We start from the raw sequence: 20205 nt of genomic DNA, 5'->3' as shown, positions 1-20205 counted from the left end.
GTTTTGTAATGCTTTTTCAATACGTTAGTCATTTTTAAGGTTCAAAATATAATGAGGCGCTTACAAGAAACATTAGCTATACATTAGGGTCATATTTGCACTTTTCCCCCATTAGTATTCGAGTAATATGTTTAATTTTCTGTAAATTTTATAAAATCATAGATTTCAAAAAAAAAAGTCCAAATATTACAAGTTGGTGTCTACACTTATTTTGTTGAACAAGATCAAAATGACCTCGTACAGCCCACAAAAGATTAAAATTCAAGAAAAAGACAGAAGATGCTGATGCTGATGCTCATAATATTCCCACCGCAAGATATGCTTGCTTATTCCTACCAATATCATCCTGCTCTTCCTTGTTCTTCTTGTAAGTCTTGAATTTAAATTTCTATAGATTTCTCCATAGGACATATATTTTCTTTATCAAGATCAAGAGATCAGAGGTTTAGTAAGTACCCTTTTAAACTCTGTTGCTGTCATCTTGAAGCTTTGGCTATGGGGTTGCTGAAAACTTGTCAGGAATGAAATTCCAAAATCCTGAAGAAAAATCCTTTGCCTTGGTATGTGTTCTTGTTTGATGCTTCTTCTCTGTGATTTTGATATGTAGTTGGGATAGCATCTTGCAGTTATGCAATTTGCTGTCTACCTACATTTTTTTCCTCTGAAAGAACTCACAATTCTCCTGATACTGGAATTGATCGACCAGTCAATTGATTAATACGTAATTTATCGAACATTGCTTGAAATGGAAAATGGTTCACTTCTGAAATACGTTCCAGAAAATCCTGCAAAACGAACAAACTCATGGTGATTATACTACGAGTTGTATGGAAATTAACCGGGTTCTATGTTTCGTCTTCGTTTCTGAAAATCCTTTTAAAACTCTTTAACTTTACTTTTATAAAAAAAAAAACAATGTTTCATTTTTTCATTTCAGCATTCCGTTTCCGAGCAAGTTATTGCTGGCTTTACGATGATTTCATTATAATATTTCCAGAAAAACCTGAGATCAATTTTCACTCTGTTATTCTTATCTTATGCATTCAAAGATCATGTAGCTAGAAGCATAAATCTATACCAAGATTTTTCAGTTATTTTATCCTCAACAATATATAGACAGAAGTTGCAGTCATAATTTTAATTTGAATGAGAAATTATTTACATTTCATCCGATAAAACAGCCAGCAATACATCACCATCTTGCACTAGCATACTATGTCTGTCATGAAATCCAATATTATATGTACATGAATAAAAAAAAACCAACAAATTCCTTTAAATCAAAGAATCGATTTGACAACAGATTATGCACAATAATCTTTTCTAGGCACCGATAAACCTTACTTTCTATATGATTTGCAGAGTTTTAGAATCCTTTCCAGGCAATGAGAATTTCATGGAATATTTCGGCAATCAGATCCCTGTCTGCACATTGCATGAAAGCATCGAAATCTTCACGAATATCAAATATCCGACTGAACTTCACGAGGTATGTCATGCAGCTCATCTTCAGTTTTGGTAATTGATACAGCGATGCACTTTGTAGTCTTTCCAGAACATTCTTTGTGTCGATATCCTCTAAAAGACTTTCATGGCATGCCTCTTTTAAGTCATTGATATCATATTTATCAGCTGCTCGAATAAGTGCCAGACGGTGATCGAGAAATTCTTCGTGTTGGATGCTACCATAAATGTAATTGAGAAAAGCTTGGCAAGCTTCAAGTGACATGTCAGATATATTAATAGTAGATAATTCTTTCTCTTTCAGGTCATGAGCAAACATGCTGCTGAAAACAGGTGATCTTGAAGAAAGAACAGCACGATGAGCTCCGATGCTTCCATCAGAAGCATTAATTGTAATGTCGGTATGAATGCTTTCTTTTAGCATTCGACCAAGGCATGCGAGTGCTGTTGCATTTGATTGTTTTTTTGCAATTCCTTCGGCCCAGATGGAACTAGGTTCTCCACCCTGCATTTTTCGAAGCAAATCACATTTATTAAAACAGAGGTCAGGCTGCACCCTACATCTTGCTAAGCGAATCATATATACTCTTAAATCAGCCTAAATCTACAGCGTAGAGATAAAAATGTAGGAGCATACGTCTGGAGATGATGTCTTCAAATCAAGAAATTCTACGTCTATGATGAACTTTCCGGTTAATGGAACTTCAACTTGCCAAACAAAATCATCATTAGTCTTTAGCTTCTTATCTGTTATCCCTGCGAAAATGTTAAAAGAAGTGTTAGCTTCACATAAAGCAGAAACGATGCCTCATTCCTCGTGTCAATAAACAACAAACACACATGGAAATCCGATTAAGAAAAGAATCATGCGACGATTTAGGAAATAATTTTTTTTTTTCGAAAGTAAAAGGTAGCATCTTTTATCTTTTCATTAACAAATTATTGAACAGCAGATCAGGTTTTGCCTGGAATTCGAGTAGCGATTCAATTTTAACTAATTACCTGGATGAGTCAAAGCCTTACGATCTCCAGCAGAACAAATAACTCGAATACTAAACGACGCTATCGGAGGATTTTCTCTTGTAAGGTTAGATATTTCCGGATACAATTTAACAAACAGCACCCTGTTCTTCTCCACTGATAGATGCCTTCAATCCAACAACAAAACACAAAATCAAACTTACATCAAATTACACACACAGGAAGAACACAAAATTTATCACCAAGCAAAATATCAAAAGAATCAAACTCTCAATCATAATCTAAAGAACCCATTTCACAGATACCTAGGTAGCACAGACGCTTCCCATTTCCGAAACGTGTCGGACTCGGACACGAAACCTCATTTTTAATATAGAAAAACTTAAAATAACACCGTTTCGCCGTGTCCATATCCAAGTGTCTCATTTCTCGTGTCCGTGTCCATGCTACCTAGACAGACACACATTTCTAATAACCCAGTAAGAATCACACCAAATCTTGGCCATATGAATCAAAAGAACCACTATTTACTGCAGATATGATTTAAAAAAAATCAAAAAGCTCAAGAAAACATCAAAATGAGAAAATAAAGAACAAACCAATTCCATTTGCCGATCTTGAAAGGATCAGATTTACGATAAGTACAAGAAGAAAGATTATCAATCTTCCATTGAGCAAGACGAGAAGTAGTTTCAACTTTATAAGCAGAAGAAGGATCGTTCATTCTCGCAAAAGCAAAAGCAGCTGATGTAATCTCATTGATACAGTCGAATATTCTCCCGTCCAACAAATACGCACTCGCCTTTCCCAGATTGCCTATTATTATTACTCATACAAATCATATAATCAATACCCACTAACCAAAAATCAACACCCAGTTCCTAAATTCTTCTCTACTCACAGTATATCACTATTTTAGCACTACCCAGATGAAAAAAATTCGATCTTGTATTGATTGTATCGATGATAATTGTAATTTATGAGTACCCTTTTGATTACTTGTTAGTTTTATTTGCTTTGCTTTGCTTTACTCCATTGGTGTTGTGTTTGTTGGGAATGGCTTGAACTGTACTTTTTAATGGAGAAGAAGAGTGGTGACGAATTGGGAGTAAAGTGACTAAATTAAATGATTTTGGTTTGTTTGTAATACATTAATAAGAGATTGTGTGCGTGTTTGAGAGGTGATGGCTTGTAAGAAAGAAAAAGGATTTGTGTTTTCTTTTCTTTTGGTTAATTTTTTGTGCTTTGACGCAAAGTATCTTGTTCTTGGTGTACCAAAAGAGGAAGATGGGGAAGATTATATTTTGCATAAGGGTTTCCTTAATGGTTTGATTAATTTGGAATTTGAAAAAAAAATCCATTGTTTATGGATTATGATATGTAAAATTCTAATTAATTTTTTTTATAGTAAAATGAATTGTATCTTAAAATATTTTAAAAGAGACACTATGATGTAAGCGAGTCGATTTCGCTCAAAAGCTATTCAAAATTCGACTCGATAAATTAATTCGAATTTGAAATTTTGAAGCTCATTTAATAACTGGTTTAATTTTGATTTTAGTGATACTTGACTTGATAATTCTATTTAATAAAATCATTGAATCTGGATATTAAATGAGTAATCCTAATATATTAAACTAAATTTTAATAGTTTTATTAACTGATATTATTATAAATTATTACTTTTATTATAATATTAGACTATTTAAAATCTATCATTTAAAAAAATGAATTGTCTTTTATTTTTAAAATATACATTATTAAATTATTTTATGAACTCTAATTTTATTTCTTTTTATTAAGATTATACACTATAATTTTATACTCTCTCCAGTTTTTTAATAGTCCATTTAGTTAAATATTCATTTAAAAATTTAAAATGATTTTAGCTAGTATATTTTAAATATTTTTTTATAATAAATAATTTTATGATTCAATTTAAAAATTAACTAATTTAATAGTCATTTATTATAAATAAAGGAAGCAAATTTATTTGTTGTGCAATTTACACATATTTTTTTTATCAAGTGTCTCTTTCGAAGTACTTTATTTAATATTGAATTTTTTAATAATAAAAATTATTAGACTTCAATTTATTGAAACCCTTAAATTTGTGGAGCTATTATTGATTTTTTTTCCCGGAAAGATATAATATCTTCATTGATAATCGACTATTACAGTCTCGAATCTAGCCACGTTAATTGGGCTAGAGAATTATTACAAAAATGCGGTTCTCTAAGGGCTTTTTGGGCTATCGAATGAGCCACCCCATTACAATGTCTAGATACAAAATTAAAACAACTAAAGCCATGACTTCTACTAATAGCTTTGCAATCATCCAAAATAACTTCACAATCCATGTTAATGGGAGCATCGGAGCGCATAGCATCAATGATATTCTTTGCATCACCTTCGAAAATTGGGTTTCTTACTTGGAGACGAACCGCCAGTTGAATTGCCTCTCGGAGGGCTAAGGCTTCAATCATAGCCGGTGAAGTAATGTGATTAAACAGCTGTGTGCATGAAGAGATAGGTTTCCCTTGACTATTTCGTACAACACAACCTCCAACCCCTTGATTTGTTAATACCCGATATGCACCATCGAAGTTAAATTTCAGCAAAGAAGTTGGAGGAGGAAACCAAGAAGGAACCTGAGTTGTTTGCGAGCTAGCAGGAGGTCGACGATACCGAGAGGCTCGAGAGAGGGCTGCCAAGTCGAATTCTTGCTTTAATTTTGAAGCTTCCGTAAGGACCAAGACGGGATTGCTATCCTCCTGTTGGAAGATTAAGGCATTTCATGCCCTCCAAATTGCCCATAAGGTCCAAACAAATATTGACAATTTCTCCAAACCATCAACAGATGTAGTCAGTGTAACACACAATAGTGACCAAAGCTCAGTAAAAGACTGTTTCGGCAGGTTGGCTAACGCGTGTTGTAACTCAGAACCCAGCCATATGGTTTCAGCAAAAGGGCATAGAAAAAATAAGTGTTCGAGAGACTCTGAATGATTGCATCTCGGACATAGGTAGGATCTCTCTGGAAGTCGTTTATAGATGTTTGCATTACAAGCCAGTCCATTGCGAAGGCCTTTCCAAAGAAAGCATTTAATATTTGGGGGGAGCTTCAATTTCCAGATGTACTTCCAGGAGGCATTCGTTTGAGGATTAACATCATATCTAGGAGAAGCTTGAAAAGAGGAATGATATGCCGACTTAACTGTAAAAAGACCTGTTTTCGAATGGTGCCACACTAATCTGTCGCCTTGTCCCGTTATACTGATAGGGATATTCAGAATGTCATTGGCCTCAGATGGATCGAAGATGGATGTGATCAAGCAAGTGTCCCATTGTGTTTTATCGGGCAGCATTAAGTCCGAGACTCGGCGAATGTTAGGTGGGAGGATTGTAGATGGGGCCACTGTGAAAGAATTGTTTGTTGGGATCCATGGGTCTCTTAGGATGTCTATCGAGGTCCCGGAACGAACTTGCCATCTTATACCTGTTTGAAGCACCTTTCTACCTTGTAAAAGACTTCGCCACGCCCAAGAACTGTTATAGTGAGGCCGACCTTCCATAAAGGAACCGTTAGGGAAATATTTTCCTTTGAGGACGCGTGCAATTAAGGATTCTGGTTGCGTCAAGATGCGCCACCCTTGTTTAGCGAGTAAGGCTAAGTTAAAATGCTCCAAATCTCTGAAACCCAATCCCCCGGCTTCCTTAGGGAGGCACATTTTGCGCCAAGAGATCCAGTGGATTTTTCTTTCTTCATTTCGTCTTCCCCACCAAAAATTGGATATGGTACTGTTGATTGCTCTATGAACGGTCTTTGGAAGCAAAAAACATGACATTGAATAAACCGGAACCGCCGTGGCAATACTCTTTATAAGCACCTCCCATCCTCCATATGATAGCAAACACCCTTTCCAACTTGCCACTTTCTGTTTTACCCGCAAGTTAACTTCTCTAAAGGTCTCGACCTTGGATTTGTTAATAAGGGCCGGAATGCCAAGATATTTATCCTGACCGCCAATGCTCGTAACACTTAGAATTGTTGCCAGATTTGTTCTCACCGCAGGAGGAGTATTTCGGCTGAATAGAATGGATGATTTTGTTAAATTTACTTCCTGACCTGATGCCCTTGAGTAAAGTCTAATAATATCTGCCACCTTGTGCGCTTCTCTCTCGGTTGCTTGGAAGAATAGCAATGAATCATCGGCGAAAAGTAGATGAGAGATGCTTGGACTTCTGAGAGAAATTTTCACGCCAGCAATATCGTTTTGTCGTTCAGCCTGAAGCAGCAAGGAGGAGAAGCAATCTGCACAGAAAAGAAATAAAAAGGGTGACAGAGGGTCGCCTTGGCGAAGGCCTCTTTTTGGCTTGATGAATCCATACGAGGACCCATTGAAAATAAGGGAGTATGTAACCGACGATATACAACTCATCGTCCAACGAATGAGTGGTGGAAACCCAATTTGCGAAGTACTCTTTTGATAAAACACCATTCGACTCTCTCTCGTATGCCTTGCTCATATCGAGTTTGAGAGCCAATTCAAATTTCGATGTTCCTCTTCTTGTGTTCAAGTGATGGGTTACTTCGTGAGCTAGCAAAATGTTATCCGAGATGTTTCTCCCTTTTACAAAAGCGCTTTGTTGCTCGCCGATGATATGTGGCATAAGTGGCTGTAACCGATTGGTGAGGATTTTAGAAATGATTTTGTAAAAGACCGGACAAAGACTGATTGGCCTTAGATCAGCCATAGTAGAGGGTGAGAGGACTTTTGGTATTAAAGTAATTGTTGTATGGTTCAAGCTGCGGGGTAGGATACCGCCTGAAAAGAATTCTCGAACTGAGGCACAAATGTCAGTCTTGATGGTCTCCCAATAGGTCTGAAAAAACAGCCCCGTCAATCCATCTTGCCCCGGAGCCTTGGTCGGATTAATGTCAAAAACAGCCTTTTTGATCTCTCTTTCTGTAACTGGTCTTGTTAGATTGGCATTCATTGCTGGAGTTACCTTTCTTTCCATACCTGACAAGGCTATGTTGATATCCGAGGGGTTGGACGATGAGTAGATATTTCGAAAATAGTCAGTTGCGATGTCAACAACCTGATTTTCTGATGTGCATAATGAGCCATTACTGTTGTGCAATTGTGTAATATTGTTGCGCTTCCTCCTTTGTACAACTGTTGAGTGGAAATACGCTGTGTTGCGATCTCCAGAGTTCAACCAATTTATCCTCGCCTTTTGGGACCAGAAAATCTCTTCTCTACGACATTCATCAGCTAAATGGAGTTCTAAACTTTTTATTTCACTTGAATGTTGCTCAAAACCCTGTTGATGTAGGTTGGTAATCTGAGTATTAAGAGTCTTGATATTTCGGCTAGCATTGAATCTCCTCGATCTTGCCCAATGGTTAAGGTTTTGTTTGCAACCTTTAAGTTTCTGCGAAACTCTTGCAAGGTGGTTTGTTTCTGAGGTATCTCCCGTTGCCCATGACTGAAAGACTATGTTTTGAGCTTCCTCATTTCCTTTCCATCTTTGATCAAAATAAAATCGACGCTTTGCTCGTTTGTCCTTAGGAGCCGAATCGAGAAGCAAGGGCCTGTGATCCGATCCTAGCTCTTCTAGGTGTAGAACAGTTCCTTTGGGGTATCTTGAAAGCCAGTCGAAACAAGCTAAAAATCTGTCTAGCCGAAGCATAATATTAGCTGCTCTCTCCCTCCTATTATTCCATGTGAACGGAAAGCCCTTAAACCCCAAATCAACTAAGTTGGAGTCTAAAATGAAAGAATGAAAGGTTTCAGCTGTTCTGGAGTTGAAAGGTCCTCCTCCTTTTTTCTCTTCATTGCTGCAAATGCAATTAAAATCACCTCCTAGCAGAATAGGGCCATTCAGATTTAGACAATAATTTTGCAGGAAAACAAGTTGTTGTGTACGCTCAGAGTAAGAAACAGCCAAATAGATTCCAATGAAGTTCCAGATACAATTGTCATCACTATTCAGGAGAGTACAATGAAAATAAAAACTACTAGAGCTAATAAGGATAACATTACAACTAGTCTTCCATCCCACAGCCAAACCACCGGCAGTTCCAATAGGATCTTGCATCAACATGTCTCTGAAACCTGCTTTGCGAAGAAACTTTTTAACTACTGATTCTTTATTCTTGGTCTCGGATAGAAAGACTACGTCGGGAGAATGGGTCTTGGTGATCCCTTTGAGGTTGTGGAATGTCAGGGGATTCCCCACACCCTGACAATTCCAGCTCAGAATCTTCATATATCCTTGGGGGGACCACTATGGCTGGTACCCTCCACCAAATTGGATTTTGGAGCAACACATTGTTTCTTAGCATTACCAAGATCATCATCTTCCCTACCCCGTTTAGAGAAGTTGTCAAAAGATACTTCATCCAGGGCTCGCAAAGCAACTGAATTGGGGATAAGCTCACCTTCATAGTGAGGTATAGTGGGTCTTTGTTGACGGGCAGCAGCTTTTTTACGAGTCCTCAACGACGGAGGAGTAGGTGCAGGTTGGCGGGAATAATCTCCCACCGGATGCTGAGGGACAGAAGGGTTAGCGTGGAGAGCATGAAAGGGTGGAGGTGGAGGGATAGATGTTATCTGGTCAGAGGTTTTGGTAGGGGCAGGTGGTGGTGGTGGTGGAATGGTGAGGGACTGTTGAGAGTTGGTATTAGGGAAGTTGGTGACTGGGATGTGGTTGCTTGGTGGAAGGCGAGCATTGTTGAAGCCAGAAGGAATGGATCCCCGTTGAGCAGTTGGTTTGATGATCGTTGTTTGAGTAGTAAGTGAAGGAGTTGGGTTTTGTTTGTCTTTATGGCGAATGAACATGTGTAGAAGGCCAAGTTCCTCCAGAATACGGGAGTTGCATAGGACACCACTTGAAGGACCAGTAGATAGATCTGGATGAGAGGAGAAAACCCTAGGGTCAAGTTGAATTTTCTGATATGTGGATGGGCTAGTGATGACCGTTGGTTGGTTTTTGGAGGCTTCTAAGGCTTTGCATACTTTTACAACATCATAGTGTTTAGGGACTGCAGCTTTCTGAGGATGTACTGTGGTGTCAGGTAAAGGAGGTAAGCTTTTAGTTTGACTAGCCGGTTTTTTTGCAACTATCATGGGAATGGACTGGTTAGGGTTGGGGCTGGTAGGTGTAGTGTTGTTGTTTGCTAAATGTAGATCCCAACTTGCAGGTGCCTCGTATCTTTCAAAGTGAAAAAGATCACTTACCGGATTTTTTGTAATTTTCTGCTTGCCACGATCTATCCACTGGTTAAAGGCTTGTGTTTGACTTGGTCCTTCTGCAGCTGGTTTGATCATTAGGGCTGGGTTACCCCTACTTCCTTGCCGAGTGAGGTTTGCTTGGCCATGCAACGTAGCAGCTCGTCCATGCAGTATGGTTGTATCGTATCTCAGGTGGAACCCCACTCTCATTGCTAGACTGTAGTCTGGAACTCCAATCTGGGTATTTTCCCTTCTCCTGAGCTTACATTCTTCTGGATAATGGCCCATAATACCGCATCTAAAACAGAAATCGGGCATTCTCTCGTACATAAAACGAACCCAAGTCTGGTCACCATTGATATCAGTCGTAAAGAAACCCTTGTTAAAAGGTTTGGTTATATTCACCAAGACTCTTAGCCGCATGGTTCCACAGAGAGCTCCTTCAAAATTATCCTTAGTATCTACCTCAATAAGTTCGTCAAAAAGCTTGCCAATCCTCGCAGCATTGCGTTTGGAAATTTGGTTTGCAGGGAGACCCGCAGCATGAATCCAAAAAGGAGAGTGACAGAAATCGATATTTTCCAGGGCTATATTTGGAGCCCATCGTTGTAGAACCAGCAAATTGTTGCTTAGGCACCATGGTCGTCTGATCCATGCACGCTCCATGTCTTCTCGTCGCTTGAAATAAAAAGTGAACACGTTCGAAACGTCCTTTTTCACAGTTAGCCCATGAAAGGCTTTCCATGATTTGATGAGCGTATCCTTGACAATCTTAGGGTGGAAGGATTTGGTTCCCCAAAATTTGCCCACGAGGGCTAGCTGGTCCCCCATATCCTCATTAACCAGCTGAAGGGTAGGTTCCGACACATGGAGTTTAGAGGCGTGGAGTGAGAGTTCATTAATTATGGCTTGTTCTTGAGACATGATGTGTGAAGAGGAAAAATGATTAGAAATAAATATGGTGGTTTGTTAGAGTCTGCAGACAATAGTTATGATGAAGTGTTTGAGGAAGTAATAAAGACTTGATAGGTGAAGCTTGTCTGGAATAAGAAGAGTAGGGTTAAGGGAGAAGAATATGGGTTTGTGGTTGATGCTGTTGAAGGTTGTGATCCTTTTATAGAGCGGACTAGGTATGAGAAGATATATCAAGAGGAGCATATGAAAAACTTCTGGTCTATCCACTGTGTTTAAGCTTGAGAAGATCCTTTGGTTAAGAGAAGGGATGGATGGGATGGATGGGACACCAGGGTTTAGAATGTTGAAAAGGTTGACAGGTTTTAAGGTAGGCAGATGGTTGAGTGTGGGAAACATATTGAACACAGGGAATAGTTATCATTTCAAGGTTGCGAAGGATAGCAAGGATAACTGTCTTTGACTAGGGAAAAGGTTTTAGGAGATCAGGTATGTCAGGAGGGAGATAGAAGGGAAGAAAACAAGAAGGGAAATGTAGCATATGACCGGAGTTAGGCCGGAGAAGAAGAAGGAAGGGATGAGACCCTAGAGCCAAAATTGATTTTTGGAGCTATTATTGATTGTTTTTGTAATAAAAGTAGGATATAATTATGTTTTTTTAGAGAGTAGGATATAGTTATGTTAGTAGTCAGTGTTCGGTTTTTAAATTAGAATACTTTACTTGGTATGTATGTGAGGCTATTAGAGCTGGCCATGGTTCAAAACCCACCTGTTTCGGTTTGAAACTGGTAGGTTCCGGTTCAAAAAAATAGAATCGGCTCGGGCCCATTTAAGGGACGGTTCTGGGCCAGTTCGGACCCGACCGGTTCTGGTTCTGGATTCCGAGCGGTTTGAAAAAAAAAAATAAATAAAATTAAAATTTAATTACTAAAAGTTAAAAAGTGTAATTCAAATATAAAATAACATTCAGAAATAATATTATATAAAATAATAAAATAAAACAAATTTCTTAATATTATATTAACCAAAAAACTAACTAAGAATTTGTTTAATTATATTACACTAAAAGAATATATATATTATTTATATTAACTTTATATAACAGTAAAAAAATAGAGAGTTTAAAAATAAAAAAGTATAATTTGATTGAAAATTTAACTTAATATTATATATAATAAATAATATAATATAATATATATAAATATAAGTATAAAATATAATATGATATATATATAAATATATTAAAATTAAATAATTTTTATCGACGGTGTTCGACTTTTAAACCGTTGGTTTCGATCCAGAACCGCTGGTTTACAATTCAAAAAATTTAGAACCGGTCCAAATTCGGTCTTTCGACGATTCCGAGCCAGTTTTAGTCTGGTTTCAAATTTAACCGATTTCAGATCGGATTTCACCGGGCCGGTTCACGAACTGACCCGGCCTATGACCAGCTCTAGAGGCTATTGCCTCTTTCATACAAACATTCAATTATTTAATTGCAAAATTATTTGATATCTGATATTGGATTTCCTCCCTTTCAATTAAGTATAAACAACCCACTTATAAAAGTCATTATTTATCAAAATCAAATAAAGATAAAGAGTAAATTCAGCTCTTAAATTTGTGTTTCGAAATCAAATTAATATATTTTAATTTTTTGGATTAATTAAATTTTTAAATTTGTATTTTACGATCAAATAAATTATTTTAGTCAATTAAATTTTTAAGTTTATATTTTAATATCAAATAAGCCTGTGTTTGGGGTCACACTAATATTCAATCATTCAATAGCAATATTTATTTGACATATAATGTTGGATTTCCTTTCTTTCAACTAAATCCCACCTATAAAAGTGATTAGTCTTCAAAATCAAATAAAAAATGAAATTCTTGTGGATGTTCTTGTAGCATTCTAACTTTAGACTAAAAAAGTTATTCTCTTTCTTTTCTTCATATTTTCTATATCCATTAATTGGTCAACACTAAACTATTTGGTTACCTATCAAAAATTATAAAACAATTACAAAGATAGTCATATTTTATTACTAATGAAATATGAAAATAAAAACCTTATGAAAAACCTAGGAGATAAGTAAATCTAATAAAATAAAACTTTATCCATGAAAAATAATTATAAAAATGTTATCCAAAAGTTATGAAATCGTTATATTTTTTTTTAAAATTTGATATAAAAAATTATGAAAATGTTATAAAAAAATTTATGGATATAGAAAATAAGGAGGAAAGAAATTTGATATGTGGAGTAATAGTAATAATAGGCATAGAGAAGAGTTCATTAATCAAAGCACATTGCTGAATATTAAAGGGTTAAAGGTACGGTTTTATAGTTAAAATCCATTCAGGACACTTGATGATAAATAAAAAGAATTATTATCCAATACAAACTAATTGATACTAATATTTTGACAAGATTAGCATATAACTAGAAAGGGATTGAATTAGAATCTTGACTTTTATTTTAGCCAAAGTGTAAATAGTATTTGATTGCCCTATTGATTGGAGAATGTATATTGGACAAGAGAAGTATCTGTTAGTGGGGCATGGCTCATAGAATCCCAAATTGCAAGTAATCCATATAATGACACCAAAAATGATCCCAACCCTACACGAACGTATGCACTAATTAAAGAATGACCCATTCATTCTAATATTTTACTATCAAGTTGGTACGATATTTCTATTATTTCATGAAATGGCATGGCGTGACCTACACATAGATATTGATTTAAATCATTATTTTTATACACTTTTGCTTAGTATTAATCGAATGTGGGAACTGATATAATTGCTGCATTATATCAATAATTCAAAATTGACTATTTTTCAGAGAGTTTTTTTTTTATAGCTAAATAGTTTGGTAAACTGAAATTTGCAATTAGCTCAGAGCTTGAGAAAGAAAATATTAATGGTGTCCTTGGTTTATATAAATTTCGTAAAATTTTATAAAATTCATTTATAAGGAAATATGATTGTGTTTGGTTTACTTAAACTGCACAAATCAGTATTTTAAAAATCAAATAGATGGCCGAACCTGTAAGGCTACCGGTGTTCAGTTCAACTACCGGTTCAACTGGTTCAACAAATTTTACATTGAAAATAGGCTTTGCATGTTCTTGATGGTCTAATCATTTGAACTGTCAATTCAACCATCGGATAATTCTTTCAATCTGATCCAATCCAATCGGACCGTATTTCCAACTTTTGTGTAAGTTGGACCAGGCAGCTGTCATGTCCAGTTCTGTTCAACCAGTTCAACCGGCCGGTCCAATATGATCTTTTAATCACTGAAACAAACCCTAAATATATGATCCACAGAAAGATATTAGGGTAAACGGAAAAGTAAATGAATAACATGACAAAGTCACATTTGCAGGTTCTATACTTTGGTGCTATTGATTCTTTCAAATTTCAAACTCTCTGGAGGAATATTTGGTTTTTAGCCTACCAAATATATACATCTTTCATTCACACAAAACGAAAGAAGCTTAACTTAGCTTAGAACAAAAAGACAATCAGACCTTCAAATTACTCATTGAGCTGCCCATAAACCAACTCTCTCTTATGCTGCAATGCTGACGAGATCTCTGCGTTGCGCAACATACTCAGTGCCCAAGTCATGCATCCTTGTTCAGTTTACATGCTGACTGTAAACAAATCTGCTCTGACTCCATGTGTCTCCTACGGGAGGATTTAAGAACCCCTGTGAGGTGTATACTCTTTCGTTGTACGGAGTTCGCCCAGCTACTTCTGCCATGAACCTTTCACGTTCACATCCAGATGCCCGAACAGGAAAATAGTCTACATCCCTGCTTGGGGCGTTAAGATTTTTCGTTCTGTAACCTGGATGTTCATTCATAATTGTGTTGAACCCTTTCTGATAGTTCATAGGACTTGACAAAGCTTGATTGTGATGCATTCTGAAGACATTATCCTTGAAGTACCGAGATCTTTCAGATGCTTTTGTGTAGTCACATCCCTGCAACTGATCAGCAAAAAATTCCACCTTCCTATGCAAGGCATTACTATTTTCATTTCCGACATTTATTCTTACAGTTTCCCCCATATACCCTGAGAATCCATTCATATTTCTGTCCAGTTCTGTTTGACGGCTTAAATGACTGAACGGCGCTTGTTGAGGCCACCTTATACTGGAGGAACTGCATTGGAAGTGCTGAAATCCACCACGTGCTTCCGCCATGTACCTTTCATAGTCACATCCCTGAGCTCGATTAGCAAAATAGTTTGTATCACTAATGATAGGTCTCTGATGTACTTCGGATGCATGATTGATGTGCTCATTAGTACTTCTGGCATTGAATACTAAAGGTGACAGCCTATGCCTTATTACGTCATTCATATCTCTGCAGCGAATTTCTTGAGGATGACCGAAGTGGAATGAAGTTAGCTGATTACAGTGCGTCTGAATTGGAATATCCTGATAAAGTTCAGATCTTCCGAGAGCAAATCCAGAATGGCTCGTTAAATTTGACATTTTGTTTAAAGCAGCGGAAAATCTGAACTTGAAGATACTGCACTCTCCTAAAGGGAAGGGCTCATCACATCTAGTACCATCTCCTCTCTTATTATTATAACCCGGATAGTCTTCTATCTTGAACTTAACACACTCAACTACTACTAAACAGTTTCTCTGACCAAGTTCCTCGATGTTCCAGTGGCAAAATGGAGCTGAAGTTTTATGGGTTACGTGTACCTCCCCAAAGGCTCGTAGAATCCCACTTGCATTCCTGAAGAAGCCTAGCACAAGTTTCTTGTGCATCCTACAAAATATATCCAGAGGAAAGGTAACAATAACAAAATTTGTTATATTTTTCTAAGACAAAATGAATCAAACAGCTTCAAGCGCCATTTACATAAACTCTTCTGAAAGATAATACAAAGCATGTGTCCAGTAAGTTCAACTAGTTCAATGCCATTTCTTTTCAACTCTACAAGTCCCATGTCCCTAAACCAGTTATAAGACTCAGAATCCAGATCCTAGCGAGGTTATACGGAAAATGAAATTGGGTAGCCAAGTTACATTCTCTTACGTATTTTTTAAATAACACATTAAAATATGCTTTAGAATACTAACAAGATAACATCACAATAAACAAAGAAAGACAACAATAATACAAGGCAAATAACATGCCAAGCTTTCGATGCTTTACATAAATTGATAATCATAAGTCCTGAATATTCTTATCTTTTATTTAATTTCAAAATCTCTTAAAAGTTTTGCCAGCATAAACAGTAACAGAATCCTGGATGAGCAAATAATCTTATACTTAAAATTAGATTCGAACAATATCACTAAGTTGATATTTCATTCCTTTTGTACTAATTACAATCTGACACACAGCAAGGTTCACGTCTGAAGATAGTATCATAGTACTTAATCTGTAAAAACTTTAAGAACTAGTACAACAGAATTATGTAGTTGCGATCAAACTTAAAGCTCAAGTTAGTACTTGCAAATTTTTGAATATAGGTTTGTGTCAGCTTGAAGAATAGCATGAACACAATAAAACAACTTACTCAATAAGCCGGACATTGTCCTCTTTTCCATGGAAACCTGCATGAGGAAAGTTGAAGATAATTCGATCGAACTTCTGCATCTTCAAATCTGAGTGAAGTTTCATTTTGGTTGTATCAACTCCATGAAATATTGATGCTCCTAATTTTGATAAATTTTCCAAATTTGATTTTGCTTTCTTGTATTTCTTGACCACAGCATCTACTTGGCCATAAGTATTCATGACAATATCAGCAAAACAATAGAAGAAATCACAAAGGAAAGAACAAAAGCAGATGTTATACTAAAATGACTATAACTTTTCAAACATCAAAGGATTTACAGTTACAATTACAAAACTCTTGCCCGGTTGTGTAGTTTTGTAGAAATATATACATTAGCTGACCTTGTATTGTTGTTCACATTACTCATTGGCTATGCAACTATCTCAAACTAAATCTACTCTCTAGATATGAGATTATGGTAGTATTCAACCAATAACTTGCTTAGGACTCAAGTTAGTGGCTCCAAAGTTTTGGAAAATGAAAATATGTTATGTTTTGACTTGCTAAATTTGTTTTCAGCTTCCTAAGCTTCCAATCATTCAGTTCTGCAGCTCTAACCTGATCACAAGTGTTCCACATGGTCTCAAAAATACATAAACAAAATGTCACTCTTTTAGTTGGTTCTTTTACCTCCCAAAGCATTCAATTCTCAATTATTACATCATCAAAACCTCCAACATTAAAACCTCTCTCACAAGAACTTCACTGCTTGCTCTTAAATGTGGAGTATTTATTACAACCTGAGGGGTTTTCGCAAACTTGGGTCCCTACTCTGCTGACTATCCAACACTTTGTTTTTCTAAGAAAAGCAGCAAGATTAACAAAACCCTAAACCCCACCAAACCCAAGTTGATAACATTTCACTAAACCCTAACCCCCACAAAACTCAAGTTGATTCCTTCATAACCCATACAAAATAAAACAAAAAAGAATCAAACTTTACTCTTCACTTGTCATGAACAGAACCAACCATCTCTCCAAAACACACAGACAAATGAGTTGATGAAGCTAAACAGATACATAAAAAAATGGGAATGTTAAAGAACAAAACATGCAGATTGGATCATTACCATAAGAATCAAGGGACGTGGCAACGATGTTAGAAGCAGAGCCAAGGGACTGAGCCAAGCTTGAAGAGAAGGAAAAATCTCCTTCTCCGACTAAGAGTATACGGTGAATGCTTGAATAATTATTCACCCACTTCTCTTGATCGGCCATTAGTGGTATAATGTAGAGAAAAAGCAGAGAACTTGTTCGTGGGTTTATATATGGAAGACAAAAAGTTTAGAAATTTGAATTTAGTTTCATTTTGATTCATATTATTACGACATGATTGTATTAGGGACGCATTAATTAGTGATTTCATTACTATAACATGATTTTGATCATTTAGGCAAACATACTAATTTAAGCCTCAAGTTTATGCATTTAAATTCAATTAATACTCAAATAATAGGCCTAATGTCTTAAAAAAACCCCAACCTTTTAGCCCCTTTTCAATCATTGACGTTGAAAATTTGTCAATTTTACCCTATTTTGCATTTTTGTGTTTCAATTGTACCCTGAAAAATTAAATTAACGTCTTTTGCGTTTGAAAATTTGTTTAAAACATTCTCCATGTCTAGCATATATTGATTGTATATTTTTAAAATTTATTTAAATTTAGTTAAATTAATTAAGAATTTAAATTAGTGTTAATTTGATTATGGTTTTTAGTTAGTTTTTAAAAATAAAGGACTTATTTGTACTTTTTTTGAATAAAAAAGAATTTAATTTCATGTTTAGACTTAATTAATTGAATGATTTCATCATTTAAGTAAAAAAATTAATAAAAGTAAAATATTGGGGACAATTGAAAATGAAAAATTTAAAAGTGGGTAAAATTTACAAATTTTCAACGTTAGGGTGGAATTGAAAAAAAGTTTAAAGGTGAGGGGTTTTTGAGTGATTAGGCCCAAATAATACTAGAAATTATTTTTATGAAAAAATGATACTAACAATTTTCTCTATGTGCGTGTGAGGTCGGGAATTCGAACCCGACTTTCCCCAGCCTGTTGTTGGCTGCTTTATATGAATTAAAATTGGTATTAACTAATCTCTGTTAACCCCTATTAACATCTAACCTAGTAATTCTATCTTTTGATAAAAAAACATTATCACTTACTATTGATCAACATTTTTTTAATGATTTTAATTATAGTAGTAATAGTTATGATGACATTGTTTGAAATTGTAAGACAAGTTTCATCTTTTTTGTGGTCACTACTTAAATACAAGGGTTAATTACATATAAAATCACCACATTTACACGAAATTGCAAAAATAACACGACCTTTAAAACGTGGCAATTCAGGGCACCACCTTTCATTTCTTTTCAAAAATAACACGGGCACATTTTTAGTGGCATTTTTGCTGACGTGGCGTGACACGTGGCACTCTCATCAGGTGTCCAAGTCAGCAAACTTTTATCAAAAAACGTGCCCATGTTGTTTTTGAAAAGAAATGAAAGATGATGCCCTGAATTGACACGTTTTAAAGGTCGTGTTATTTTTGAAAATTCGTGTAAAGGTGGTGATTTTATATGTAATTAACTCTAAATACAATGTATCACATGCATTCACTTCTGTGAAGATCTTGAAATTATTATTTTAAATTTTAAAATGTGTTTCCTATTTTAAATTATTTTTCAACCGTTATAATTTATTATGTGTTTGATTTTTGGGTTGTAATTTACTATTTAATCATTAATCAAAGCACATTGTTGTCCATTAAAACCACTAAGATCACAAACACTGTCACTACTGGAAGCACGAAAATTTAAAAATTACCTAAATATCCAACCAAAAAGGAAAATAAAAAATAAAAAAATATTATCTCAAAATTGATAACATTGCTGTTTGAAGTTAATTTTTAAAGTTTCACAACTTGCTAAGCAGAGCTCAAATTGGTCGACTTAATTTACATTTTGAGCCATTATAAACAACAAATACAATGAATAAAAGTTATGCTCGAAGAGCGGCATACTATATTACGACATTTACATCGGTGTTTTTATATCATAAAATTGTTCGGTATTCTGAGTTATATAAAAAAAAGTCATTTATATTTTGAATTATTGTTATAATGTTGATACCGATTATTGAATTTTCGGTACCAATTGTCATGACCGATTCTTGACCGGATTGGTATTCGTAGCGGAATTGAAATCATTCGGTAGGTATTTAATTATGGATTTGATCAACAAATAATATAACTAAATAATAAATAACATAAGAAATTTACGTGGTTCTGCATTAAAGTGTACATCCACGGGCAAAAAAATCGAGTCATCCACTAATCATCAAAAAAGGAGTACAAAATTGGTGGAGAATCACCAAATAAAGAACATCTCTAATAAATATGCCCTGAAATTAAAACCCACAAAGTGTTTAACTCTCTACAAGAAGTAACCCAAAAGGGTTAGAATTAACTTTTATTCCTCACACTACACACACCTCCTTTTTCCCTTTATTCACATCAATGTATACAGTGTGTGTTCGGTTTTTGGTGTCTTCTAAAAGGTGAATAAGATAGTGTATATATAGTGAATAATTTCTTCTTATAGTATAAGGAATATTAATTCTAATCGAATTATATCTTCCTAATTGCCCAATGATAATAAAGTTATCCTTCACCTAAACACTTTATTAATAGAGTTATACAAATAGGAATTATAATTTTAGAGATTCCAACAATTAGTAAAAATAAAAATTCGTATTAAACTTATAAAATATGTTATAATTTTAAATTTATTTCACACTTATTTTTATATCAAATGCTTCAACAAAAAAAATCATATCTATATCTATCATTAACAATAATATTATTATGAGAAAAATAAAAGATGTAGGTTCCAAAATCTATTATTATTTATGTTCACTATATCGTCATTGTTGTTAATATTTCATCATATTTCCATTGTTGTTGTTTTTTTTTTGATAATTGCGGAGGGGTGAGCACTCGAGGG

General features: G+C 35.2%; 2 protein-coding genes across 2 annotated transcripts; both read right to left on the bottom strand.

The window, feature by feature from the left end:
* Positions 1-1113: 1113 nt before the first annotated feature.
* LOC126687275 (BTB/POZ domain-containing protein At1g55760) lies at positions 1114-3729 on the bottom strand. Its single transcript, XM_050381772.2, has 4 exons — positions 3045-3729; positions 2467-2612; positions 2102-2220; positions 1114-1969 (listed from the first exon to the last, which is right to left on the bottom strand). Exons 1-4 carry the CDS (start codon positions 3167-3169, stop codon positions 1367-1369), a joined length of 993 nt encoding a protein of 330 aa, XP_050237729.1. The 5' UTR covers positions 3170-3729; the 3' UTR covers positions 1114-1366.
* A 10215-nt stretch (positions 3730-13944) lies between these two features.
* Positions 13945-17508, bottom strand: LOC126686025 (uncharacterized). The gene is made up of 3 exons (XM_050380035.2): positions 17270-17508; positions 16158-16356; positions 13945-15400 (listed from the first exon to the last, which is right to left on the bottom strand). Exons 1-3 carry the CDS (start codon positions 17415-17417, stop codon positions 14251-14253), a joined length of 1497 nt encoding a protein of 498 aa, XP_050235992.1. The 5' UTR covers positions 17418-17508; the 3' UTR covers positions 13945-14250.
* Positions 17509-20205: the final 2697 nt, after the last annotated feature.

Source organism: Mercurialis annua, linkage group LG6 (genome assembly GCF_937616625.2).
Source record: "Mercurialis annua linkage group LG6, ddMerAnnu1.2, whole genome shotgun sequence".
Taxonomy (NCBI): Eukaryota; Viridiplantae; Streptophyta; class Magnoliopsida; order Malpighiales; family Euphorbiaceae; genus Mercurialis; species Mercurialis annua.
This window is presented reverse-complemented; position numbering and strand designations above follow the sequence as displayed.

Excerpts from the sequence above, each read along its gene's own strand:
- LOC126687275 (XM_050381772.2), bottom strand. The coding sequence starts at position 3,169 with ATGAACGATCCTTCTTCTGCTTATAAAGTTGAAACTACTTCTCGTCTT. Across the intron at positions 2,221-2,466 it reads TAAGGCTTTGACTCATCCAG|GGATAACAGATAAGAAGCTA; the intron begins GTAATTAGTTAA and ends ACATTTTCGCAG. Across the intron at positions 1,970-2,101 it reads TGAAGACATCATCTCCAGAC|GGTGGAGAACCTAGTTCCAT; the intron begins GTATGCTCCTAC and ends CGAAAAATGCAG.
- LOC126686025 (XM_050380035.2), bottom strand. The coding sequence starts at position 17,417 with ATGGCCGATCAAGAGAAGTGGGTGAATAATTATTCAAGCATTCACCGT. Across the intron at positions 16,357-17,269 it reads CACGTCCCTTGATTCTTATG|ATGCTGTGGTCAAGAAATAC; the intron begins GTAATGATCCAA and ends ATGGCCAAGTAG. Across the intron at positions 15,401-16,157 it reads GACAATGTCCGGCTTATTGA|GATGCACAAGAAACTTGTGC; the intron begins GTAAGTTGTTTT and ends TATATTTTGTAG.